Raw genomic sequence first — 25,740 nt, forward strand, 5'->3', positions numbered from 1 at the left:
ACACCATTTCAGACAAAGGGCTGTCCTGTCCTCTTAAAATACCTCCAGTGATGGAAGCACCCACGTCTTCTGGTGGCAAGCAGTTCCACCGGTTAATTGTTCCCACTGTCAGGAAATTCCTCCTTAGTTCCAAGTTGCTTCTCTCCTCCATGAGTTTCCATCTGTTGCTGCTTCTCCTGCCCTCAGGCGCTTTGGAGAATAGGGGGACCCCCCTCCTCTTCTTTGGGGCAGCCCCCCCAAAATACTGGAAGGCCGTTATCGCTTGAAGCTGCGTACCGGGTAGGGCCAGGACGGAGGGCTGGGTGTGCACAGCTGGGCGCCCCTTGATGGACCTGTGAAAACAGGCTGGAGAAACACCTTGGTGAAGCTGCTTGAGCAGGGGTAGAGGTGGACTGCATAGCCTCAAGGGGGGCCGCCCCTCACTTGGGAGGAAGGGGGGGAGTAGGCTTCACGTCATTCACACAATCTGGGTGGGACTCAAGATAGGAATCCCTCCTCGCCTGCTTGGCTGCCCTCCTCCCGGTGGCATATTTGGGCAGGAGGAAGGAAGACCAACAGGTGAAGCTCCAGCCCTTTCCGAGAGAGGAATTTTGGGGAAACCTCTCGGGTGGGGGGCTTCCTCGTTCAGAGGAAGATAAGGGTGCGCGCTCAGACGTGCCAGATTGGGTCAGGGTTCGAATGTCCAGGAGAAGATCAATGCTGCCAGGAAAGTCAAAAATATTTGGCCTTACTGGGTTGAAGGAATTTGGAGCTGGGTTAGTAAGCGGTAAACTTGTCTTCAGAGGCGGAAGGTGGCGCACATTTTGGGGTGCTCTGGGCAAGGTGCAAAATTGCCAGGGGGGAGGTCGTCCTCAATTCAGGGTTTGTGTGAAAAATGGGGGGCACGAATGTTTGCTCATCTTGAGACTTCAAGACGGGTGGACTTCAACTCCCAGCATTCCCCAGCTCCCAGGGAATGCTGGGAGCTGTAGTCCACTCATCTTAAAAGCAACAGAGTTGAAAAACTCACAAGGGTGTCTTAGCTTTTCAGGTCCTGGCAGGTAATAGAGCGGGGGGGGGGTCTTCAAACTTGGCCCTTTGATGACTTGTGGACTTCAACTCCCAGCTGAGGAATTCTGGGAGTTGAAGTCCATAAGTCATGAAAGGACCAAGTTTGACGACCCCTCTAATAGAGGGACAAGCTGGGGTATTTGGGAGGGGGGCAAACGAACAGCCTGGGATATTGTCCCTTCCCTTCTACACAGACCTTAGTGTGAAACTAGAACACGGCGCCTGGCTAGAAATTCAACAGGTATTGAGCTGCTTTAGCACCACTATATCCGCCCCCACCCCACCCCGCACGGAACACTGTCCTCTCCCCAGCTCCATCCTCTGGACCTCCAGCTGATCTCGATTCCCACGCTGGGAAAGCACTCTGCGCATGCTCGCTGGCCATCTGGATTTGAAAGCAGCTCACCGAAAGTCCCGATTGTCGACTTTTGATTGTGGGCTTTACCAATCAGATAGTTCTGATGTTATTGAAATGGCTACTTTATGTTATTTCGCAAAAGTAAAAAGTCGGGGTTGGAAGTTGCTACTCCATTGCAGGGGTCTTCAAACTTGGTCCTTTGATGACTTGTGGACTTCAACTCCCAGAATTCCTCAGCCAGGCATGCTGGCTGAGGGATTCTAGAAGTTGAAGTCCACAAGTCATCAAAGGGTCATAGTTCCCTCACGCTGGCTGAGGAATTCTGGGAGTTGAAGTCCAAAAGTCATCAAAGGGTCATAGTTCCCTCACGCTGGCTGGGGAATTCTGGGAGTTGAAGTCCACAAGTCATCAAAGGGTCATAGTTCCCTCACGCTGGCTGAGGGATTCTGGGAATTGAAGTCCACGAGTCATGAAAGGGTCAGAGTTCCCTCATGCTGGCTGAGGGATTCTGGGAGTGGAAGTCCACAAGTCATCAAAGGGTCATAATTCCCTCATGCTGGCTGAGGGATTCTGGGAGTTGAAGTCCACAAGTCATCAAAGGGTCATAGTTCCCTCACGCTGGCTGAGGGATTCTGGGAGTTGAAGTCCACAAGTCATCAAAGGGCCATAGTCTCCTCACGCTGGCTGAGGAATTCTGGGAGTTGAAGTCCACAAGTCATAAAAGGGTCACAGTTCCCTCACACTGGCTGAGGGATTCTGGGAGTTGAAGTCCACAAGTCATCAAAGGGTCATAGTTCCCTCACGCTGGCTGTGGGATTCTGGGAGTTGAAGTCCACAAGTCATCAAAGGGCCAAGTTTGAAGAGCCCTGCTCTATTACACCAAAGGAATTCAGAAGTCAATGTCTTTTTCACCTTTTTTCCCTCCCTTAGTTCCCTTCTCTACTCCCTTTTCCCTCCCCATCTTTCCTGCTTTTTACTTTGCATTTCGATTGTATCGTATATTTTAAAGTAATAAAACTTTATTATTTTTAAAAAAAGTTCTGCTCCTGCACATTCAGCCAGTCTGCCAGCTTTTAGCCCGCATGACCCATCTTTTTAAGTTCTTGCTCCGGTCAGTTTCTGACCTGGCTTGGCAAAAGGGCACCTGAAACCCTCATCTTGGGTTTGTTCTGCCGGTTTTGAAGTAACCGAAACCCGGATTGTGGAGGTTCTGGCAGAAAGAAAAACTCGGAGTCGGATTTATAACCTCACACAAATCTAGTGTTGCTTTTTTTGTCCGGCCCTGTTTTAATTCAGCAGGAACGCTTTCCTTGCTTTGTGTGTGTGCACGTGTGTGAGTGTGTGTGTGTGTGTGTGTGTAGGTGTAGGCTTGGCACATGGGGTGGGGAGTTGGGGGGGAACGTGGCCTAGTTAAGTGGCCTGGGGAAAGCAGGGACAGGCAGAAATCAAACAGGTTCCTGCAGCTAAACCTTATAGTAATCCTATTGTTTCAATTTTAAAGGGGGGGGGACAGAACAGCTTTCCCTCGCCTAGAGGGGATCCTGCCCCCCACCTCTTCCTCTTCTCCATGCCTGCCAGGGATTTGGGGGGGGGGTGTCTCTGCCCCTTTAGCTGCAAATGCAATTCAGCAGGTGAAAATCCCTCCTGGGGGCAAAATCTTTGTCTTTGTCTTCAGGAATGGCCCGGAAAGGCAATTAATCTCCACTGACCATGGGGGGGGAGGGGGGGGACGGAAGGTGAAAGGTGGGAAGAAAGCTGACCCAGTAGCCAACTCTTTTCCCCGCCCCTCCCTTGCTAAACTCCTCATAGCCTCCTTCCCCCCCCCACCCTGAGGCCAAAGCAGTGGAGGTGTGTGTGTGTGTGTGTGTGTGACTGTGCTGGGACCCCCAACCATCAGCCAAAGCAACGGCAGGGGGTGGGGCTCTCTGGTCCCTTCAGGGTTCACCCCCTCCCACCCACCCCCTCAGCCCCCACTGAGCTGGGCTGAGGAAAGTCTGATCACAGGTATACCTTCTCCCGCCCCCCCCCGGAAAATAAGGGGTGCCCATGCTGTCCCCCCATTGTGCCTAAGCCTAAGGGGAAAATGTGTAACACTGCATGGCAGCCAGAAAGGGGGGGGAATCCTGGGGAAGGCGCAAAGCTGTCCAATTAAAGCCGGGCAGAAGAGCCGGGTCTGGACTGGGGAGGGGGCTTGGGGAGGGGGGGTCCCGCTCCTCCACTGCTTGCGGGGTTCAGGCACCGGCACAGGCTGACCTGGGGGCCCTCAAAGGAGAAGGGCCGTTGCATCACCCCCCTGTACCCCCCCTTTCAGGCACGGAGCTTCTCAAACCTCCTCTTGATGGGCTTCACTACAACTCCCATCATCTTGCACGCAACAACGGGGGGGGCGGTCTAAAGGCTACCAGGGCAGAGCAGGCGAGTCCGAGGGCCGCGGCTGACCAGGCGCCGATGCCCAGGCGGATCCGCCCGAGAGCCTCTCTCGGAAGCCGTGCCGGCACTCTGCTTATGCTCAGAAACCCACCGCTTTCCGCAAAGACGGGTCCCTCCGGAGGGCTCGGCTCGGGCAGAGCCCGGGAGGGGGACGTGGAGGCGAGCGGGTGGGGGGGGGCGGTCGCCCGCCGGGTCCGTCAGCTCTGCGCCCGCGGGCGCGCTTTCCACCGGGCGGCAGAAGGAAGGGCGGGGCAAGGGGGCGGGGCGAAGCCCGGAGGGGCGTGGTCTGGCGCACCTATATCCCAGGGCCGACGGGCCGCACGTGCTCGCTTGCTGCCGGCTGCTCCAGCCGAGCGACCTCTCGAGGCAATCTAGTCGTGCCCTCCCCGACGGGCGGGAGGATGTTCGACGGCTTCTGCACCCCGGAGGCGCCCGCCAGCGGCTGGGCGGCGGGCCCTTTCCAGCCGGCCCCAGCCCCGGAACCGCTGCCGCCGCCGCCGCCCTCGGCATCCCGGCCGGAGAAGGTGAAGCGGCCCATGAACGCCTTCATGGTCTGGTCGTCCGCGCAGCGGCGGCGGATCGCGCAGGAGCAGCCCCGGCTGCACAACTCGGAGATCTCCAAGCGGCTGGGCGCCGCCTGGCAGCTCCTCGACGCCGCCCAGAAGCGGCCCTTCATCGACGAGGCCAAGCGGCTCCGGGCGCGCCACATGCTCGACTACCCGGACTACAAGTACCGGCCCAGGCGGAAGAGCCGGGCCGGCCGGGAGCCCGGCGGACTCTCCTCCGCTAGCCTGCCGGGGCCGTCGCCGCCCCTCGGGTGGACGGCCGCCTTCGCCGGCTCGCCCGACGCGTTCTGCGGGACCGCCGGCGGCTGCGTGACGGGGGCCGCGGCGGCGCCCTGCAGGTGAGAACCGGTCCCCTCGACGGGGCGGGCGGGAGGCTGCTACAGCCGGCTCCTACAGCCGAGGGACCTCTCGAGGCTCTCTAGTCGGGCCCTCCCCGACTGGCGGGAGGATGTTAGGGGCTTCTACACCCCGGAGGCGACCCCCCCCCGCCGAACAAGCGGGTGGAGCTGGCGGCGTGTGGAACCCGGTTCCGCTTGCAAGACGGCCGCTTCGGGCTGCCAGGGTGAAGCCCCGAAGCCCCTCCCCGGCCAGCGTCGAGAGGCGTTTCCTGCCTCACCTGCGCCAGGTGCGGCCAGGCCCCCTCCGAAGACGAGAGGGGGGGCACTGCAGCCCCGGGACGGTTCTGCGGCCGACCCTCGACGCCGTTTCCTGCGAAGATCCCCCCGCACCTCGGCCGGCTGGCCCGCATCTGTCGTGCCACCAGCCGGGCGTGTCCGCAGCCCGCGCTGCCACTTCTCCCCGGGCGCTCTGCAGCCCCGCCAGGCAGGCACCCCAAATGCGCGCCCCCTCCCGGGTCAAGCCCGGGCCAGAGCGCAGGAGCAATTTGGCTCCGCCAGGAGGAGGACCGGGTGCCCGGCGGGGGGGCTCTCGGGCCCCTCGCAGCAGCAGGAGGAGCTCCGGGCTGAGGCCAGACAGGCCTGAACAGGTTTGGGGGCTCGTGGGCAGAACTGGAAGATCCGGCTGCCGGAGGAATGCAGCTCCGTCCCGCCCATCCCCCCCTCCCTCCCCTGGCTGACCCAGCTGCCTCCCTTCCCCATGGCCCGTTTCGTCCCCAGCTTGCTTGGGGAGTTCTGCCACCGAAGGGGCACAGGCTGTGCCTTGCCAAATTCAGGCTCAGGCAAGGCAGCACCTTGTTCATGGGGGGGGGGAGCAGAGCTGGTGAACTGGCACCCCCCCCCAAGTGAAAGGGCCGGGCAATTCCTGGCTGGACTCTTCAGAGTTTTGGACCTGCCCAGGCCTAGATAGAGCCGCCCCTGAGCTGTGGGGTTAGACCTAGAGCAGGGCTGTGCGACCTTGGTAGCTTGAAGACTTACGGGCTTCAATTCCCAGGATCCCCTGGCGATAACGCATTGCTTTTTATGTGCATCTGCATTGTACGCTGGCTTACTCTCTCGTGGTCCCTTTCTCTGCAATCCCTCTGCTCTAGGAAGTGGGAGGGGGAAGAAAAAAGCAGTTATGCCTCGCTGGGGAATTCTGGGAGTTGAAGTCTTAAAAAGTTGGCAAAGTCGGACCCCCCTTCCTCAGAGGCCGCAGGCAGGGAGGCCCCTGGGGTGGGGGCTAGGTTTGACTCAGTATATTGCAAACCCACTGGTTTTCTTCCCCACCCCGGCCCCCAAAAGAAACAAATGCTCCCTCCCCTCCCCTGGATGGAACTAACCCCCCCTCACCCTTCTTTCTTTTGACAGCAGCCTGGTCTACAGCATGCCAACCCCCCCTGCCTTTGCCACCATGCCAAGGAAGCTGGACAGCAGCCTTCAGCACCCGCTGGGGGACTTCCCGGACATTGTGGCTATTTATGGGCTGCAGGGCTGCGAGGTGTCCGATGCAGCCGCCCTGGGCTGCCTCCCCGAGCCCCCTCCCCAGCCCCTGGGGTTCAGCAGCGCTGCCCACTTGGCCCCCCTCTAGCAACGATGCCAGCTGCAGCTCCGTGTCTGGGTTTCATCACGCAAGGAAGGCACAGCTGGGAAAGACCAACGTGGACATAGTTCGGAGACGCACGCTAAGCCCCCTCCCCAATTGGGACCTAAAGGAGGAGCGCCGGACAGTGGCCCCAGTTGGACAAGGCAGCCCCTAACTGTGTTTCTGGGGTGATTGCCAGCCCGAAGATGTTAAACCAATTTTATAAAGAGTACATTTTTTTTATAAATAAAGCTTTATAAACGAACCAATGATTGTTTATAGAGTGGTTGGCTGAGTTCAACTGATTCACAACCACACACCCCCAAAAGCTAGGCAGAAGCCGCCTTGGCAGGGGAGAAGACCCCTTTGCCTGAACGGCCTTGCCTGGCACATCTGGCAAAATGTGCCCGGGTTCTTCCTGCTGGCTGCCCAACCCTTTGGAAGATGGCACTGGCAGCCAGGAAAGAGATTTTGGGAAGGCGGGGAGGCATGCTAAGTCTCAGCTCCCCCCCCCATTGCTAGCTGTGAATCACTGCCAGCTGTGAATCCAGCTTCCCCCCCTTCCCCCCAGCCAGGCAGCTGTGCCAACTCACCTGGGCTCTCTCCGCTTGGGCAGGGGGGGACAGCTTCTCTCCGTAATCACCCCAATTAGCCTGCCCTGTCCAACTTCCCACCCCGCAGGGCATGGGGAGGGGGCGCGTTTGAGCCTGCAAGGGCTCCCCCTAGTGGGGAGAAGAAAGAACCACAAGCCAAGGAACCTTTTTGCCGGCAGCTTCTCTCTTGTTTTCGAAAGGGGGAAAGTAAGCAAGCAAAGAGCCCCCCCCCACACACCCCTCCCTCAAATAAAGAAAGCAGTCTGGTGCAGTCCCGTGGGCCATCAAAAGTCCGGTGCAACTCCTGGGGAAGGGGACACCGCTTCCCTGGCTTCCCTGGACTCAGAACGCAGGGGGAAGGTGGTGCAATGGGCAGGCAGCGGGCACCATCTTTGAGGTCACCCTGCAGGCGTCACAGCCCGCAGGCAGCAGTGGATGTCAGCAGGCCGGTCACTCTTTCTTGAGCCTGCCTGTAGTATCCCAGTAGTAGAGCACCTGTCCCAGGAGGAGGCCGTGGCACGCCAGCGAGACGACGTAGGTCAGGACCATCAAGAGGTCGCCCGTCTCCTGAGAAGCAAAAGAAACTGTTTTGCTGGAGGTCTGGGGAGGGACTCCCCACTCCTGCCCACATTTCGGGAGGGAAAGCCTCTGCCCTTCAGGCCAGGCCAATCGAGAAAGCCAATGGCCATCCTTCCCTTTTGCCTAGCCAGCTGGAGGGCAGAGTGGTGACGGCCAAGCCACCATTCCCAGTTTGTAAACAAGGCTCAGGTCTGGGCAACTTCAATCCAGACCAGGGGCCTTCAAACTTGGCCCTTTTGTGACTTGTGGACTTCAACTCCCAGAATTCCTCAGCCAGCGTGAGGGAACTATGTCCCTTTGATGACTTGTGGACTTCAACTCCCAGAATTCCTCAGCCAGCGTGAGGGAACTATGACCCTTTGATGATTTGTGGACTTCAACTCCCAGAATTCCTCAGCCAGGCATGCTGGAGAACAACCTGCGTTATGAAATGTAATATAGGGTGCCCGTCTCTCCAAAGCTATTGTCAACGCTGCTAACATCGGATGTTTTTCCTTTGACAACAGATGGAGATGCAGCCATTTTGTTCTTTTCCCTTTTAGAGTTAGATGATGCTGGGGGGGGGGAATGTGCACGAGAGTTTAGCTAGAGTCTAGACATAACAATACCGAACCTAGCGTGAGAACCAAGGTTATTGAAATAAGAGGTGATAAAGAATTGGCGGGCTGGAGGACTGGCGGGAAAGCCTGCGTTTCAAACTAATTGGGGAATGTGATTTAGGACTGTTCATTGGGGGAGGGAATTGTGCTTTGATACTATGTGCCCAGGAGAGGGGAACTCGGTTTTGGCTTCCACCGTGTTAGTGCCGATGCTATGCTTCTCGAATAAAGATCCTTTAAGGAAAACAACGCCTCGACGTTCTTTGAAGAGTTTCATCTGTCGGAACCGTGACAGCTATCCGGGCGGTTTCCCTTTGCGCCCCCCCCATACACACACATACTTGGATGGATGTGAAAATGCGTGCCAAGGAGCCGGCAAAGAGCAAGAAAGTTGTGATGGCCGAGAGCTGGCCGGTGTGCCCGTTCTGGTAGTTGGTGGCCGCTTGAAGGAGCTGTTGGAGAGAGATGAACCCTCACGAAGTGCCACCCACCCAGCTATCGCCACTAGGCAAGCTGGCTTCCCAGAAGTCCTACCCTGACCTGGGGTGGTGGTGGTCCTGCTTACCCTGCCGGTGGCCGCGGTGGGCATGTTAGACACCTGCAGCGTGGTGACCAACACGGATGGAGTAAACGGGGAGAGTAGGAGAGACAGGAGGGCGAAGTAGGTGAAGAGGAAGGCCAGCCCTGCGGAGAGGACTTGCGTCATGCTCCAGGCCCAGCACCTTCATCCCGTGCCCCCTCCCCGCCCGCGCAGGCCCCTTGTTTGGTCAGCGGTGGGCAGGAGAGGCCCAAAAGCATTTGCCCGAGTCAGTGCCCCAAAAATTGCTTTTGTTTTTTAAAACGGACGTGAAGAGGTTTCGCTTCTCATCCAAGCAGATTCTTCCATTCTCGGGGTCTGCAGAATTGAAGAAGCTCCTTGGAGGAGAAGCGAAACGTCTTCAAGGGAAAAAGTCTTTGGGACAGCCTGGATGACTGAGCATCTGCATTAATGTAGGTCAACATCTGGAACATCTTTGTAAATGTTACAAAATGCAATAGGCTTTTCTCAACTGAGGCAGCTTCCAGAGGGGTGGACTGCAACTCCCAGAATTCCCCAGCCAGCTATGCTGGCTGGGGAATTCTGGGAGTTGAAGTCCACCCCTCTGAAAGCTGCCCAGGTTGCTGTTCTAAATATTTGGAGCAGAAAATCCACTTAAATTGGATCTTCCAGGCCGCAGGTTCCTCCCCAAACAGATCGTCACCAAAGCACTTTCAGCTCCGGCCTCCCTGCAGGGGTGTTGGCGCGGCTGTCTGCAAAATCCCCTCCCCACCCCACTTACCACGCCTGGTGTGGCCCCCAAAATGCTGCACCATGAAGCCGATGGACACCGTCTGCATCATGACGAAGAGGGCCTCCCCCCAGGCACTGTGAGGGAGGGAGAAAAGAGGGCAGGGGGTGGGCGCTCTGGCCAAGCCGAAGGGGAGACAGATTCGCCGACTCCCTTGCGTGTGCAAATGCAAAAACCAGCTTCTAGGTCAGTCTCAGGGCCGGGCTGTGAGATTTGCCTGGCCTAAAGAATTTGCTTCAAGAGTTAATGGGTTTATTTTGCACCTTCAGACCTAAATCTTTCTTTCTTTCTTTCCTTCCTTCCTTCCTTCCTTCCTTCCTTCCTTCCTTCCTTCCTTCCTTCCTTCCTTCCTTCCTTCCTTCCTTCCTTCCTTCCTTCCTTCCTTCCTTCCTTCCTTCCGCCATTCCTCCCTCCCTTTTCTCTATCTTCTTCTTCCTTCCTCCCTCCCTTCGGCCATACTTTCCTCCCGTTTCTAAATCTCCCTCCCTCCCTTTTCTATTCCTTCCTTCCTTCCTTCCTTCCTTCCTTCCTTCCTTCCTTCCTTCCTTCCTTCCTTCCTTCCTTCCTTCCTTCCTCCCTACCTCCAGGAGAACCTCCCCACCCGGTCCCCACTCAGTGGCGGCTCTACCTGAAGGGGAAGCCGTGGGCCATGCTGTAGGCCATGGTGCCGCTGATGGCCACCAGCTCCAGCAGGATGGAATGGAAGCTCAGGCCCTCGGCGCTCTTGGCCCCCAGGATCTTCAGGATCTGGGGCATCTTCACTGCGGAAAGGGGGGAACACCGGTCAGCCGAGGGAGGGCGGCAGCACGGGGCACCCTGGGCTCATAACCCCACCGACTCTTCGGCTGTGCCCACCCCCTCCCCATCCCAGGGCACCATTTAGGGAGGCATGGAGGCCAACCCCCCCCTCCAGCTTTGGAGAGGGAGCGAGGGGGGGGGTCCAGAGGCTTCTTCCTGGGAGAAATTGTGCCCATTTCCTCGATGGAGCCACCGAGGCTTCTCTGCCGGCCGACAGGGCAGCAGCCTCAGGGAGCTGCCAGGGGAGGGTCTGCTGGGGGCGGGGAGGGTCTCTTACCCACGAGCGAACCGGCCACCACGCCCAGCCCGAGGACTTTGCTGAGGGAGGCCTTCAGGCAGGGCACTGCGGGGGAGGAAGAGAGCGGAGAGGGTCCCACCGGCCCGGGCAGCCCCGGCGGAGGGTCCCATCGCGGCCGCTGCACCTGACGGGCGGCTGCCTGCCCGGGCCCTGCGGCGGGAGGGGGCGAGGACCCGCCTGGCCCCCTCCAGGGACAAAGAACCCCGTTTCCCCCCCACTCCACGACCCTCCGACCGAGAGCGGCGCCTTCCGCCCACTTCCAACATGGCGCCTCCGCCCTCGCCCCCGCGGGAAAGCCCCCCCGCCGCCCTTCTCCAAGATGGCCGCCGACGGCCTCGGGGTACTTCCGGTCGGGGCGCGTTGCCACGACGACGGGGCGCCGGGCAAACCCCTCCTCCGCTCGGGACCGGGCCCGGCTCACCGTGCAGGAGGTTGAGGTTGACGACCAGCTCCTCGTAGCAGCGCTCGGGGAGGAGGTAGGGCACCAGGGCGACCTTCAGCGCCGACGCCGCCATTTCGGGAAGGAGGGGACTCAGGCGGGGCAGACTTCCGCTTCCATAAGGCCGGCGCGCCCCGCAGGGCCCGAAGAGGGCGCGGGCCCGTCTGCGCCTGCGCGCGGAGGCGGCCGGGGCCCGCTTTCTTCTAACGCGCGTGCGCTTCTCACAGGGCGCTGCGAGGCGGTTCTGGCTGCCGCGCACGCGCACGCGCGCCCCGCCTGGCCTTTCCTCGCCACGTGCTCCCCGCTTTGATTCGATGGCCGCCATTCCTCGGGCGCCATCTTGTCCCGCGGCCGCCTCCAGCCACGGGGACGAGGCCGGCCGGCTGCTGCCCGCCCTCAGCCGTGGCACGGTGGCCCTGTGCCTGCTCCACGCCCTGCGGCTGCAGCGGGGCCATCGTCTCTGCCAGGCGGACCACCGTCGACGGGCTTCCCGCCACCGCCGGGCCCAGGCCCGCTCACGCCGGCGCTTCGCCCTGCTGTGGCTCTGCCGGCTGCTGGCCCGGGAGAACGGCCTGCCCGGCCCGTGCCCAAGGGGCGTTGGGGGCCGGCATGGTGGCGGCACGGGAGCCCTGCCCCGGCTGCTGCGGGAACGGCGCCTGTGGAGCAAATCGCGCAGCTCAGCCTTCTGGGAGATCGTGCGGGCGAAGGCCTTCAGCGCCTGGGAGTGGGGAGAGAACTTCCGCGTGTCGCCCGGCACCTTCGACTACCTCTGTGCCCACCTGCGCAATGCCATCCAGCGCCGAGACACCAACATGCGCAGGGCCATCCCGGCCGACGTGCGGCTGGCCATGACCCTCTGGCGCCTGGGCGCCTGCACTGAGTACCGGGCGGTGGAGCAGCTCTTTGGCGTGTCGCGCTCCACCGTCTGTAAGATCCTGCGCGACGTCTGCGAAGCCGTGGTGGGCATCCTCACCCCGCTCTATGTGCGCCCGCCTGACCCGGCCGAGGTGGCAGCCGGCAACGGGTTCCCCTTGCCACAGCTCGCTGGGGTGTTGGGCTCCCTGCACGTGCCCATCCGGGCCCCCAACGAGAACGCAGCGGGCTACTACAACTGCCGCGGCTGGCACTCATTGGTGGTGCAGGCCGCTGTGGACTCCCGGGGCTGCTTCTGGGACATCAACGTTGGGTGTCCGGGACGGGTGACCGATGCCCAAGTCTTGTGTGCATCGGAGCTCTACCAGCGAGCCCAGGGGGGCGAACTCTTCCCCGGAGGGTCCCGAGACGTCAGTGGGGTGCAGGTGCCCATCTACGTACTAGGCGGCTGCTCCTTCCCGCTCCTGCCTTGGCTGATGCGCCCCTACAGGGCAGCGGCCCTGAGTCCCAGCCAGCGACGCTTCAATGAGTACGCTGACGCCGCCCGGACGGTGCTGGCAGTGGCCTTCGGGCGCCTGCGTGGACGCTGGCGGTGCTTGACCAAACGCAACGACACCGACATCTCTTTTCTGCCCACCCTCATCGCCGCCTGCTGCACCCTGCACAACATCTGCGAGAACCGCGGAGACGCCTTCCAGGCATGCTGGATGGAGGAGGAGCAGGAGGAGCGGGAGGAGGAGGCCGAGCCGCGGGAGGAGCAGCCATCGGAGGAAGGGGAGGAAGAGGATGCCGAAGCGGTAGAGATCCGAGACGCCCTGGCCTGGGCCCTCAGGGGCTGAGGGCGCTCTGGGCGGGAGTGAGGGGGTCAGCTTGCTACCGGTGGTCCTCAACGTACGACTACAGTTGAGGTGTTGCTAAGTGACACATTTGTTAAGTGAATTTTGCTCCATTTTACGATCTTTTGAGCGAATCATTGCTGTTGTTAAGTTTGTAACACGCTTGCTGAGTCTGGCTTCCCCACTGACTTTGTCAGAAAGGACGCAAAAGGGGATCGCGTGATCCCGGGATGCTGCGACCATCATAAATATGAACCAGTTGGCAAGAGTCTGAATTCTGATCATTTGCCCGCGGGGGGACACTGCAGCGGCCGTAAGTGTGAAAAACGGTCATACAATAAGTCACTTTTTTCCAGTGCCGTTGTAACTTTGAGCGGTCACTAAATGATCTGTTGTAAGTCAAGGACGACCTGCATTCCCCAGAGCAAAGAAGCAACGGATGGAAACTCATTGAGGAAAGAAGCAACCGGGAACTAAGGAGAAACTTCCTGACAGTGAGGACAATTGACCAGTGGAACTGCTTGACACCAGAAGTTGTGAACGCTTTTAAGAAGGTTTTAAGAAGAGCCGTTTGTCTGAAGTGTTACAGGGTCTCCTGCCTGAACAGTGGGCTGGACTAGAAGACCTCCAAGGTCCCTTCTAACTGTTATTCTTAGGTCTGGACTGGCCTCTCCAACTCCTAAGAAAGGATTCCGAAGAGGGCCACGTGAACTGGGGGTGGTAAAAATCCCCTCCCCTTGAAGGGGGTCTTTGGGGTTTATCATCTGGGAGGGAAGGAGACCCCCCCCTTCAATAAACCTCCGGGAGTTTTGTTCAGGAAGTCTTGTCTTTTCTGCGGTGAGCAACGCATACCCCCCCACCTCTCTGGGTCACGGAAGCATGTAGATCTACACACACACACACACACACACACTCACTCACTCACTCAGTCACTCACTGACCCCGAGTGTGGTTGCCAAAGCAGAACCAGCCCACTTTGTCTCGGCCCGAGAGCAGAAAAACAGGAACTCCACCGGGCTTTAGGACTAAAAGGCAGTCCTCGGCTTAGGGCGGCAACGGAGCCCCAAGTTGCTAAGCGAGACATTTGTTGAGTGGGTTCTGTCCCGCTTTACGTCCTTCCTTGCCACGGTCGTTAATCCCTGCGCCTGTTAGTCACAAGGTTGTTAAGTTAATCCGGCGTGTTAGGAGGTCGCAAAAAAGGGGGTCGCGTGACCCCTCTGGGACACCACGACCGTCATAAGTACGAGTCAGTTGCCCAGCATCCGGATTTGTCGTAAGTGTGAAAAACACGTCCTAAGCCACTTTTTTCAGTGTTATAACCGTTACGACTGAACGGTCAGTAAATGAACTGTTGTAAGTTGAGGACTACCTGTGTTTCCTTCTGCTTTTGACCTCCGGAAAGGGTCAAGCCGAATGAAATCTGATTTGCCCCCACCGGGGGGGAGGGGTTTCTTCTTGGCCCCGTTTTTATTTCCCTGTTGTCTGAAAGAAGCAGGCAGGGCAGGTCTGAAGCCCCCCCCCCCACTTTCAGTGGGAGGATTCTCCGGCAAAGAGGGCAGGCGGGGAGGGGGGGTCCTGAAAGAGGAGGGGGCTGTTGCGGAAGAGACCCCGAAGTCAGGAAACCCAAGACCAGAAATTAAAATTAAAATGAAGGCAGCCAATTAAGGAGACCTGGAGGCCTTTAATTACCTGCCTTGCTGGGTGCAGCAGAGCGGGAAACCGCGGCAGCCCTTCCCACGGTCTCAAAGCAGCTCTGCCCCCTCCCTCCCTCCCAACTACGAGGTTACTTTCTGTTTACTCTGCCCCTTCCTCCTCCTCCTCTTTCTTCTTTTCTTCTTTTTCTTCCCCCTCCTCCTCCTCCTCCTTCTTCTTCTTCTTCTTCTTCTTCTTCTTCTTCTTCTTCTTCTTCTTCTTCTTCTTCTTCTTCTCCTTCTTCTTCTTCTTCTTCTTCTTATTTTATAATATTATATTATTATAATTATTATTATTATTAATTATTATTTTATTTTATTATTATTATTATTATTACCCAATTTATTTGCCTCTCCTCCCACAGTTTCCTCTTTGGAGGAAAAAAAGTCCCCCACGCCGACATCTACAACCCCCCCCCCACACCTGACTACCCCCCCCCACCCTGGCCAGATCCTCAGGCGCCCCACCTGCCTCTCCAAAGCCCGCCCTTCCCTTTCCCGTGGTTAGGCTAGTTCTCATGAAACAGGAGGTCCTTGATATACGACCGCAGTTCAGCCCGAAATTCCCGTTGCTAAGTGAGATGGGTTGGGTGAATTTTGTCCTTTTTTTAACGACTTTTCTTGCCACCGTTGTTAAGTCAATCGCTTCCCTCGTCTTCCCCCTCCCCTCCCCCCGTGACTTTGCCTGTCAGAAGGTCGCAAAAGGGGAATTCCGTGACCCCAGGACACGGCGGCCGTCGTAACTGTGAGTCAGTTGCCCAGTGTCTGAATTTGCATCACGCGACCGTGGGAGATGCTGCAAGTGTGTGAAAATGAACTGGGCTTTCTTTTTTTATAAAAGTTTTATTAATTTTTTAAAATTGCAGTCTTTAAGTGCTTGGTAAACAACATGTTGTCTGATTTCAGATATTTAACATTAACTTCTTCAATATAAATCTGTTCCAATACTACACAATCCAGTATTTTTCCTTCTCCATATTTTTTTCCCATTTTCCCTTCCATTACAATCCATTACAATTCTTGGTACTGTTAATGTATACAGAGATAGATATAAGCATCTTCGTCACATTTTATTAATATCATACCAATAACAGTTAAATCAGTTCATAAATCAATAATGTCAATCCGTTAGTCAATATCCTGCTTTTCGTGCTCTTGCTAAAAAAGTTTGATTTCCTATCAGCATTTGAAATATCCTCATCGGTTATGATTTTCTCAATATTAATTACATTTACATCACTGAAAGTTTTATTCAAATCAACCCCTCTTATCTTCATATTTCCCATATCAAAAAAAAAAAGAGAGAAAAAACCCCACCCCCGCTGTTTTAATTCTAAGTGGTATCTTTCATTATAAAAGCCTAATTATATCTAAAATTTCCCTTCCGTCCTTTGACTCTTATTCAAAGTATTTAAACCTATAATGCCCCCTCTAAAAGGTCAAATCTTCTTTTTTTTAAATCCCAACTTTCTTTCATTACCAAGTCGCTTTCCAAGCCAGGGCTATTATATCACCCAGGAATTTTCTATTTTTATAAAAATGGCTTGGCACGGGGAAGACAATTTAGGGTGTGTGTGTGTGTGTGTGTGTTTGTATTTGGTGGGGGGAGGGAATTCCATGACCCCAAGACACGATGGCCGTCATAACTGTGAGTCAGTTACCCAGCGTCTGAATTAGGATCACATGATGGTGACCACGTGGCTGCAACCGTGTGAAAAGTGAGAAAATGCTGTTGTACGTCGCTTTTTTTTAAGTGCTGTCGTAACTTCACATGGTCGCAAAATAAGCCGAGGAGTTCCTGCGTTCCTATCTACTTATTTAACCTCCCGCCTTCCCCCCACTCCCCCGCCGCAAGCGAGACCATTTTGTGAAAAAGCTAAAAATTCTCCCGAGCATGCAGTTCTCCAATGGCAGTCCAAGAAAGGGCACAGGATGAGTGGCTGGCATTTTTCTCCATCGGTATGTGTGAAAGGAGCCAAGCCCGGTTCTCCAGCTGCACGGCCCAAGGAGGAAGAAGGGCCCGCCGGGGCCTCTCAGAGGGACTCGTAGCCCTTGTGGGCTCGCCACCGTCCCACGGCAAAGGCCACGAGGACGATGAGGATGAGGAGGCCAAGGACCACGCCCACCACGATGGGCAGGATTATGGAGCGCCTCTGCTCGGGACACAGCTCGGCTGGAAGGGGCCGGAGGAAGGAAAGTGAGGGCGAGGCAGAGGGGGCGTCCTTTTCCCCTCGGGGTGTAGGGTGATGGGGAGAAGGGGGTGCTGTTGGGTCCCCTAGTTGAGGAAGCCTCAGGAGACACGGATCAAGGCGAAGGGGGTAAGGATGGGTGGGGGGCTTCCTCCTAGTCACCAGACAGGCTCTTCCGAACCCCAACTGATTGAACCCCAAAAATCGATGGAAGGAAGGGGGGAAGGCCTGAAACCTGGGAGCTGAGAGCTGGGGGTTGGACTAGAAGACCTCTAAGGTCCCCTTCCAACCCTATGATTCTGTGTTCTACGTCAGGGGTTGGTGGGCAGGACGAGGCGAGGAGTGGTGGGGGCCTCTTGGGGCTTATGGAAGCAAGCAAGCTCTTCATTTACACACACAGACACACACACACACACACACACACACACACACACACACACACCAGGCAAAGATCTCTCCACCCAGCAAGGTTAAGAGGGCTTACAGAATGCAGAATTATAAGGTGGGAAGGGACCCTAGAGGTCTTCTAGTCCAACCCCCACTCAAGCAGGAAACCCTATACCCAGGGTCTCCAAACTGGGCCCCTTAAAGACTTTCGGACTTCAACTCCCAGAATTCCCCAGCCCAGAGAGCAGAAGGAGAACGATCACTTCCCCCCACCCCCGATCGGCTAACTTTCTTAGTAGACGGTGGGAATGCAGTAGATGTAATATACCTCAACTTCGGAAACGTGGGGGGGAAAAAATAACCTGCGCTTGCTGGGGAATTCTGGGAGTTGAAGTCCCCAAGTTCTTTCTCTCCGCCCCCCCATTTTCTGAGAGGGGAACTGGGAGGATCCTTTCCCGCCCCGCAGGCAGAGAGGCGGCAGTGCTTACCTTCCCCGAACTTCCCGTCCTGCAGCTGGAAGGCCTGGATCCGCTCACTCAGGGCGCTCAGGCGGAAGTCTTCAGTGAGGTCCAGGCTGCGGTTGCGGCATTGGTAGGACTTGCCCAGGGGGGCCGCGAACTCCCGGAGGGAGGCGTTGTTGGCCCTGAAGGTCTTCTCTACGGAGACAAAGAGCCAGGCGGCTGTGGGGAAGGGGCTCACCTGCACAGCGGCACACCCGGGCACTGGGTGCACGCTCGGCGCCCCCCACTCAGGGGAAATCCCACCTGCTGCCCCCCCGAAACAGAGGCGGTTTACAACACTGCAGTTTTTAAGTTAGCAACTTGGTCGCTAAGTGAACCCGGCTTCCCCAGATGTTCATCCAAAGGCCGCAAAAGGGCATTGCGTGACACCCCGGGGATGCTGCAACCGTCATTAATAGAAGCGTCCAAATTTTGGTCCCGCGACCGTGGGGCATGCTGCGATGGTTGTTAAGTGTGAAAGACGGTCCCTCTTCTCAGGGCTGTTGTAACTTTGAAATGGTCACTAAATGAATCATCGCACATCGAAGGAGAACGCGCCTGCCGTGGTGCCAGCTGGGGCGTAAATTCAGACGGGGCTAAGGGGGGGGCTTCATGGTTGAGGCCAGGTGGGGCTTGCCTGCGGCTGTACCTTGAGGGGAGTTGCAAACATTTCCCCCCCCAAGACCACCAAATTTGTGCAGGAGACCCCCCCCCATGGAATAGGCCCCCTGCCTCTCCAAGGACTCTGGGGCATCAAACACTCGGTCAACGCTGCCAAACTGCCCCCCCCACCCGAGCCAACCCTCCCCCCCCAGCTGCTCACCTGTCGCCTCCGGGAACTGGTAGGTGAGATTGGCCTGGACCTGGTGCAGGTACGCTGCGTTTTCTGTTTCGTTCTGAGAAAGAGGGGGCGGGAAATGGTTTTTTCCCCCCTAGAAAGTGGCCAAAGCCACTGCCACCCCCATTTTGGTATAGGGTTTCCTGCCTGAGCAGGGGGTTGGACTAGATGACCTCCAAGGTCCCTTCCAATTCTGTTATTCTGTTCCTCTGTTAATTAATCGGTGGAATGGCTTCCCAAATGGCATAGGGTCTCCTGCCTGAGCAGGGGGTTAGACTAGATGACCTCCAAGATCCCTCCCAACTGTATCATCATCATCATCAAACTGTCTCCCCCTCCCCAAATTCATCTGTTGTGCTGCCCCCGGTAGGACCCAGAGCGGCGTCTGTCTCAAGCTCGGTCATAAATTGCAGATGGTCATAAGTTGAGGACTTCCTGGCTGGGAATTGTGGCAGCTGGCGTCCCCACCTCTGAAAACTGCCAAGCTTGAGAAACGCTTGAGTTACAACTTGGCACATGATGCCTGCTGACCAGCTGACCAGACTCAGAGCCACCACCACCAGTCAGGACCAGTGAGTCACCCCAGTCAGACCAGAGGGTGCGTGTGTGTGTGTGTTGGGGGGGGGTCCTTTGGGGAACTGCCCGATGAGTCAGGGGTGTGGGGAAGGGCAGGGTGACTGAGAATATTGCAGACAAATTATATTTCCAAGTAAGCCAGTCACCCAGGAAAGCATAACGTCGGCAGGAGGTTAGGAAACGTGAAATTAATGCACAGATAAACCCTCTTAATGCCATCCACTTCTCACAAAGCTATTCTTGATTAAATTAAGCTTATATTAATAAAACTTCTTCCACCCCCAAACTGCGGGCAGTCCTCGACGTAGGACCAAATTTATCGTTAAGCGAGGCAGTCATTAACTGAGACGTCCTGTGCTTGTGACTGGCAACCTCCCAGGCCGGCTTCCCCCATTGACGATGACGTAACCGTCGTAAACCACAGCCGGTTGCCAAAGTGGCCCCAGATCACGCCACCGCAGTTTTTCCTGCTTGAGCAGGGGGGCTGGACTAGAAGACCTCCAGGGTCCCTTCCCACGCTATATTACTTAACCTTGGTGGGTGGGCAGTGCCTTTTCCTCTGTGTGTGTGTGTGTGTGTGTGTGCTGAAATGAGCGGCTCGCTGGCCTCCATAGGCCCCAAGCGTCCCCCACCACTGCCCCCCCCCTGTCCTTCCCTCCCACCCCCTTCCTGCACCTTTTGGAAAGTGAAGAGAATGAAGCCCTCTGGGAAATGTAGTTTCAAGGTGGCCGTCTTGCTGGAACAGGTCCCCGAGACGTCGGTCTGGTTGGGCTGCACCGCAAAGGCTCCCCAGGCCTGGAAAAAGGAAGGGAGGGAGGAAGAAAGGAAGGAGGGAAGGCATGCAGGGCCCCCTCTGCCCCCCCCAGGCCCTCCATTTCCTCAAAGTAAACGGGGGGCTGCTGCATTTCCCCCTCTGTGCCCCCAATTAAATTTGGGAACGTCCAGTCTAGAGAAAAGGAAGAACTGGGTAGGGGGGGACATGATAGCAGCCTTCCAGTATTTGAGGGGCTGCCCCAAAGAAGGGGGGGGGGTTCCCCAAAGCACCGGAGAGCAGCAGCAGAAGCAACGGACGGAAACGAATCAAGGAGAGAAGCAACCTGGAACTAAGGAGGAATTTCCCTCAACTCAGAACAGTGAGCCAGGGGAACGGCTTGCCACTAGAGGTTGCGGGTGCGGGAGTCTTTCAAGAAGAGACTGGACAGCCATTGGTCTGGAACGGTCTCCTGCTTGGGCAGGGGCTGGACTAGAAGACCTCCAAGGTCAATTCCAGCTCTGTTATTCCGTTCAACAGGAGCCACAGAACCAAGCGCCCAAGCAGATCCAAAATGTCGAACGCAGCTGCCTGGTCGGGTAGCCTGCTTCAGGAGGGCCGTAAAGCGAGTCGTGCAAGGCAGCCCGGTTGCCCGGCGAGCAAGGCAGAGGCACTCGGCGGCCGATCCAGAATGTTCTTGCTCAGAAAAGCCAACTTCGGTGCCCAGCCTCGGGACCCGATCCCCCAGCCCCACCGGTCCCCCAGCCCCCTCTGACCCACGGGAAACACCCCCGCCCCGCAGGCACACTCACCTGCCGCTTGGCTGTGTCTGTGTAGCGGATCCGCAGCTGCAGCCCCATCTCTGCCCGCAGGCAGACGGCGGATCCCTGCTTGACGGTGTAATTCCCCACCAGCACATCCGGCGGCTGGGGGGGCCGTGGGGCCGTGGGGTGAGGGTGGGAGGTGGGGTGGGCAGGGGAAGTGTGGTTGGCAGGGGCTGTGGTGGTGGCAACATGGTGGGTGGTGGGGTGGGCAGGGGAGGTGTGGTTGGCAGGGGCTGTGGTGGTGGCGGCGTGGTGGGTGGTGGGGTGGCGGTGGGTGGTGTGGTTGCTAGGGGCTGTGGTGGTGGCGGCATGGTGGGTGGTGGTCCGCTTCCGGGGCGTGGTGGTGTGGGGGTGGGAGGTGTGGTTGGCAGGGGCGGTGGTGGTGGTGTGGCGGTGATGGTGGTGGGTCGTGGTGTGCTTTTGGGGAAGGGTCTTGGTGAACGAGGGCACCAGAGTGGCTGACTTGGTGGGGTGGGGCCAATTCGCAAAGTCCAGCTGGGGGGAGCCGGTCTTCAAGGGGTCCTCGGGCTGACCTGCAAGGGAAGGGCCCCAGGAACCGGTCAGTTGGTGGCCCCAGGGAGCCACGCCGGCCCAGGGGGGCGCATTGGTGTGCAGAGCGGCTTCAGCCCCTTTCCACCCAGCCAGGCTCATCCTCCAGCCCCCCCTCCTATTTTGCAGTGGGGGGAATAGGCCGGGACCCCACCCGTCCACCCACCCAGGCTCCCTGCAAGGAAAGCCCCCTCCCCCGGGGTTTGGAGGGGCTAATTTGCCCCACTTCCACCCCCCCTCCCCCCGGGTGCCTGCAGGCAACGGCCTTCCCGGGCTTCAGGGAAGGAGGGCACCCACCTGCGGCCAGCAGGCAGCAGCTGGCGAGCCAGAGGGCGGCGGACCCCAGCGAGAGCTTGGCTGGCTGCATGGCTCCTCCGAAGGCCTCCCTGGCAGGGCTGCGGCTCACCAGACTCTGAGGCCGCTGCTTCCCCCGCCCAGCCTGGCAGAAGGGGAAGGAAACGAAACTTGCTGCTTTGACAAAGTGTGAGTCAGTGTGTTTGTTTGTGTGCGTGTGCGCACGCACGGGGGGGGGCAGAACTGGCCAAGGGCGAAGCTGGGTTTCCCCCCCCCCTTCCCTCCTGCAACGTGGTGGGAAGCCACTGCTCGGCTGTGGCCGTGGGTCCTCACGCGTGGCATCAGCTTCTAGCCCCCGGCTGCGTTTCTTGCCAGCTGCCCCCCCTCTTCTGCAGAGGCCGGGGGAGGGGGCTCAAAGCAAGGTCAGAAAGGCTCCCCCCCTCTTTGGTGGTCAATCAGGAAAGGGCTGTGTCCTCCACGCAGCTCACGCTTAACAGGAGAGCCGGAAGGGACCCTGGAGGTCTTCTAGTCCAACCCCCTGCTCAGGCAGGAGACCCCGTGCCATTTCAGACAAGCGGTGGCTCTCTTTGCCCACCCGGTCTCCCCCTCACTCAAGAGCAGTGGGTGGGAGGGTGCCAGCCTGGGGGGTGGGGGGGGCAAAGGGCAGAGGCTGCCATGTCCTGGGCGCCAGGAAGGCGGGAGGAGGAGGAGGAGGAGAGGAGGGGGGGGAGATCTGGGTCCTGGGCGCCATTGAAGGGCAGCAAAGAGGTCATCGGACGCCAAAATCAGCAATTTCCTCTTCCTCATTTGCAGATGGAGGTCTGACTCGCACGTGACTGGAAGAAGCTCTTTGCAAAAGCAGGTGGACAGCCAGCCCCCCCCTCTCTCTCACTCACACACACACACACACACACACACAAACACACACACACACACAGACCACAACACAACACAGAAAGCGGGGGGGGGGGCGGTGGAGGAAAAGTTTGCTGGTCTGGGATGGCCAAACGCTCCGGGGGGGGGCTGCTGGAGGCGGGTTATCCCCCCACCCCATCAGTGGGGGAGGGGGGGAAATTGGGACACCCCCCCACACACAGCAGGACCCCCCAGGTGTGCCTGGCTGTCACGTTGGCTGCTTTTGCCCTCTTCTGGGTCTGTTCCTCGGTGCGCCCCGAGTTTCCTGGTTTTCTCGCAGTCACAAAAGTCCCGACTTACAACAGTCTGCTTAGTGACCGTTTGAAGTTACAACGGCACTGAAAGACCTGGGGCCATTTTTCACACTTAACGACCGTTGCAGCCATCCCCCCCCCCCAAGGTCTTCTCATCCAAATTCAGACACTTGGCAATTGACTCATACTTATGACGCTCGCACAGCGTCCCGGAGCCACGTGATTCCCCTTTCATGACGCCTCCTGACCCGCAAAGCCCGTGGGGGAAGCCGGGTTCGTTTAATCAGCGATTCACTTAACAACCGGGGCCAGAAAGGTTGCAAAATGGAGAAAAACACGACATCTCCTTTAGCAACGGAAATCTGGGACTCAATCTGAGGCCGTAAGCCGAGGACTGCCCGCCTTAATTGGCCTATCCAAGCAAGCAAAAGGGGTTGTGCTGCCCCTCTCCCCACATAACTCAGCTCGGATGATTGACAGGTGGTGCAAAGGGAGGGAGGGAGGGAGGCCCAGGCCTAAATGGAAGGGGGTCCCAGCAGATCCGCAAAGGGGAAGGGAGGGGAAGGGTGGCCATGCTATCCTCCCCTTTTTGCGGGGAGTGGCTACTGGTCTGAGGACGACCCCTGGGACCGATCCTCCCCTTTTGCCAGGGCTGCAGCCTTGGCACACCTGCGAGAGGTCGTCTTACCTGGACTTTGGCACCTGCCTAGACCAAAGTGAAATTTAATTGGGCGCCAATAAATAAAGGGCTGCGTGTTCTGGACAGGCGGGTTGGGCCACTCTGGGTGTTGAAGTCCATCCATTTTGCTCCTCGATCCTCGGCTACTTTTTAAGATGTCTGGACTTCAACTCCCAGAGTTGCACAGCTGGCATCAAGGAGAGAAGCCACCTGGAACTAAGGAGAAACTTCCTGACATTGAGAACTAAATTTTAATTAATTTAATAATTTAATTTGTATACCGCCCTTCTCCCGAAGGACTCAGGGCGGTGAACAGGGCAATTAACCAGTGGAACTCCTCGCCTCCAGAAGCGGTGAGTGTTCCAACACTGGAAGTTTTTAAGAAGAGATTGGACAGCCATTTGCCTGAAATGGTGTAGGGTTTCCTGCCTGAGCAGGGGGTTGGACTGGATGACCTCCAAGGTCCCTTCCGACTTTTTATTATTGATCATCGCAGTCAACCAAATGTTCAGACTGGATTTGGCATTTTTGTCTACCTATCGAGTCCTTACCAAGGACCTGTAATAGGCAGATGTGGATGTTTTATTATTATATTATTATATCCACAAGGCTTCAAAACGTCGCCGAGTTTGAAGCCCCCTTGTCGAACTTTTAACTTTTAAAGCTTCTGGACTTCAACTCCCAGAATTCCCCAGCCGGCCATGCGACACGTCCTGAACAAAACTCCCTGGTTTATTGAAGGGGGGGCCCTTCCCACCCCCCAAGGACCCCTTTCAAGGGGGAAGAGGGTCTTTCACCACCCCCGGTTCATGTTGCCCTTGGAATCCTTTTTTGAGGAGCTGGGGAGGGGGGGCCAGCCCTAAAAATAGCAAGAGTGCCAGGAGGTCTTCTAGTCCAACCCCTGGTCGGAGGGTCTCCAGACTCCTGTGGCTGGCTGGGGAATTCTGGGAGTTCAAGTCCAAAAGTTGCTTGCTGATCTTATTCAACTTGTCAATTTGGGGAGCCCAATCCCGAATCGAAAAGGGAACCGTTGTTGTTCCCTCGCACTCGCTTCCTCAGGGTGGGGAACCTTTCAGCCTCCGGAAGCTGAAGGGAACTTCCCACAACAGGCAACCACGCTCTACAAAGCCAAGGCAACCAATTGGATTCCCCATCTTGGAAAGTTAAATCAGAGACCCCTGCATTAAATTCTCTCCTGTGCTAATTTACCAATTTTCTTTTTCCTCCATGTTCTATTTTTTATCTTGGCCCGTATGAGCAAGAGCCACCCCCACCGCCAGCAAATAAATTTTAATAAAATTTGCTGCTTTTCCAACTAGGGGACTTACAATTTCTCACCTAGAGCCGTGCTGCTTAGCGCATTACGGGAATCGCATTGCAGGTTAAGTCCTCAACTTATGACTGCAATTTTGATAGGGTTAGTGTTAGCTTTATTTAAAAAAAGCAACATTCTTAATATTTAGCAAATGGCATGTCGTCTGGGTTCATGTTTTTTTTAAAAATAATTTCCCTATATTATCATAATCAATGTATTAATTGCTCAATAGTCTTCTTACTAATACATATTCAATGTTGTCACGATCCTCTCCCCAACTCATTTTTCTAGCCAGGCCCCCAAATTTCTGTTGCTAATCCAGACACTTGAGCAGTACCCCATTTTTGCAACCTTTCTTTTGGCCAGTTAAGTGAATCACACCGTCATTAAAACAAATCCAGCTTTCCCCATGGACTTGGCTTGTCAGAAGCCGGCTGGGAAAATTATCAATGGCGGTCAACAAGGCTAGCTAGCCAGTGGCCGAGGGGCTGAATTTTAATCCTGGGGACGCTGCAAAGTTGGTAAAATGTGAAGAATGAACATGACACTTTTTCGGGACCGCTGTTAACTTCGGAGGGTTGCTAAACAAACGGGTTTGTAAACTGAGGACTAGTAGCATGAAAACCTAAATGAAAAACCCGAGGGCCGTCGGGGCCGTTTCCCCAAATGCTGAAATCGCAGCGAGGACCCTCCCCATTTGACAAAACCCACCGGAAGCCGAGCCTTTTCTCAAGATCACGTTTATTTTGGTCACTGTTAAGTCTCCTTTTGAATAAATAATAGCTATACAAAAGAAAGGGGAAAGGTGGCACACACAGATTTCTTATTTTTTTTGTTTGTTTTGCTGTACGAAAAGAAGTTTTCTATCTTTTTCAGTTATTTTAAAAAAATGTGACGGGGGAGGGGAGAGGTGGTCTTATTTCAGAAAGGGGAGGGGGGGAAAACCCACGTCTTGGCAAAATTTTTTTTTTTTTTAAATTTTAGAGAGGGAGAAAAAAAACCCACGACCTGTTTGAGGTAGGTTTTAGATTCTCAAGCTTCTCTTTTTTCCTTTTTTTTGTGTGTTTTGTTTCTCCATTTTTAGCACCATGATTCCGTCGAAAGGTTCGCCGTTTCAAAAAGCACTGGAAAATCATTTTCTTTCTTTTGTCTGGGGAAAGGCAGGCAGGCAGGCAGGCAGGGCGGGGAAAGCAGCGGCGAGCCGGAGAAATTCCGGATCCTGCGAAACTCTTTTGTCGATCCTCCCCCCCCCACGAAAGAAAGGGGGGGATA

At 56.6% G+C, this 25,740-nt stretch overlaps 3 protein-coding genes across 5 annotated transcripts; 1 reads left to right on the plus strand and 2 right to left on the minus strand.

The window, feature by feature from the left end:
* Window positions 1-4,239: 4,239 nt before the first annotated feature.
* On the plus strand, window positions 4,240-6,369 carry SOX15 (SRY-box transcription factor 15; the record flags this gene model as incomplete). Its single annotated transcript, XM_083378741.1, has 2 exons — window positions 4,240-4,742; window positions 6,150-6,369. The coding sequence occupies 2 exons, from the start codon at window positions 4,240-4,242 to the stop codon at window positions 6,367-6,369; spliced, it is 723 nt and encodes a 240-aa protein (XP_083234867.1).
* A 199-nt stretch (window positions 6,370-6,568) lies between these two features.
* Window positions 6,569-11,337, minus strand: MPDU1 (mannose-P-dolichol utilization defect 1). Of its 3 annotated transcripts, none has more exons than XM_083377779.1 (7): window positions 10,980-11,337; window positions 10,538-10,603; window positions 10,091-10,218; window positions 9,454-9,505; window positions 8,700-8,818; window positions 8,476-8,586; window positions 6,569-7,523 (listed from the first exon to the last, which is right to left on the minus strand). In XM_083377779.1, exons 1-7 carry the CDS (start codon window positions 11,320-11,322, stop codon window positions 7,407-7,409), a joined length of 936 nt encoding a protein of 311 aa, XP_083233905.1. In that variant the 5' UTR covers window positions 11,323-11,337; the 3' UTR covers window positions 6,569-7,406. The 3 variants fall into 3 exon arrangements, with proteins under 3 accessions (XP_083233905.1, XP_083233906.1, XP_083233904.1); XM_083377780.1 differs by having other exon boundaries at window positions 10,091-10,223; XM_083377778.1 differs by having other exon boundaries at window positions 9,454-9,539; window positions 10,091-10,223.
* A 4,109-nt stretch (window positions 11,338-15,446) lies between these two features.
* Window positions 15,447-21,484, minus strand: CD68 (CD68 molecule). The gene is made up of 6 exons (XM_083377602.1): window positions 21,309-21,484; window positions 20,451-20,995; window positions 19,563-19,682; window positions 18,297-18,369; window positions 17,462-17,629; window positions 15,447-16,570 (listed from the first exon to the last, which is right to left on the minus strand). Exons 1-6 carry the CDS (start codon window positions 21,376-21,378, stop codon window positions 16,431-16,433), a joined length of 1,116 nt encoding a protein of 371 aa, XP_083233728.1. The 5' UTR covers window positions 21,379-21,484; the 3' UTR covers window positions 15,447-16,430.
* Between the last annotated feature and the right edge of the window lie 4,256 nt (window positions 21,485-25,740).

The sequence above is a fragment of the Vipera ursinii genome, assembly GCF_947247035.1.
Source record: "Vipera ursinii genome assembly, chromosome: Z".
Classification (NCBI taxonomy): domain Eukaryota; kingdom Metazoa; phylum Chordata; class Lepidosauria; order Squamata; family Viperidae; genus Vipera; species Vipera ursinii.

Excerpts from the sequence above, each read along its gene's own strand:
- MPDU1 (XM_083377778.1), bottom strand. The coding sequence starts at position 11,322 with ATGGCGGCCATCGAATCAAAGCGGGGAGCACGTGGCGAGGAAAGGCCA. Across the intron at positions 8,819-9,453 it reads TGGGGGCCACACCAGGCGTG|GGCTGGCCTTCCTCTTCACC; the intron begins GTAAGTGGGGTG and ends TCCTCTCCGCAG. Across the intron at positions 8,587-8,699 it reads CCACCGCGGCCACCGGCAGG|CTCCTTCAAGCGGCCACCAA; the intron begins GTAAGCAGGACC and ends TCTCTCCAACAG.
- CD68 (XM_083377602.1), bottom strand. The coding sequence starts at position 21,378 with ATGCAGCCAGCCAAGCTCTCGCTGGGGTCCGCCGCCCTCTGGCTCGCC. Across the intron at positions 18,370-19,562 it reads TTCTCTTCACTTTCCAAAAG|AACGAAACAGAAAACGCAGC; the intron begins GTGCAGGAAGGG and ends CCTCTTTCTCAG. Across the intron at positions 17,630-18,296 it reads CCAGTTCCCGGAGGCGACAG|AGAAGACCTTCAGGGCCAAC; the intron begins GTGAGCAGCTGG and ends TTGTCTCCGTAG.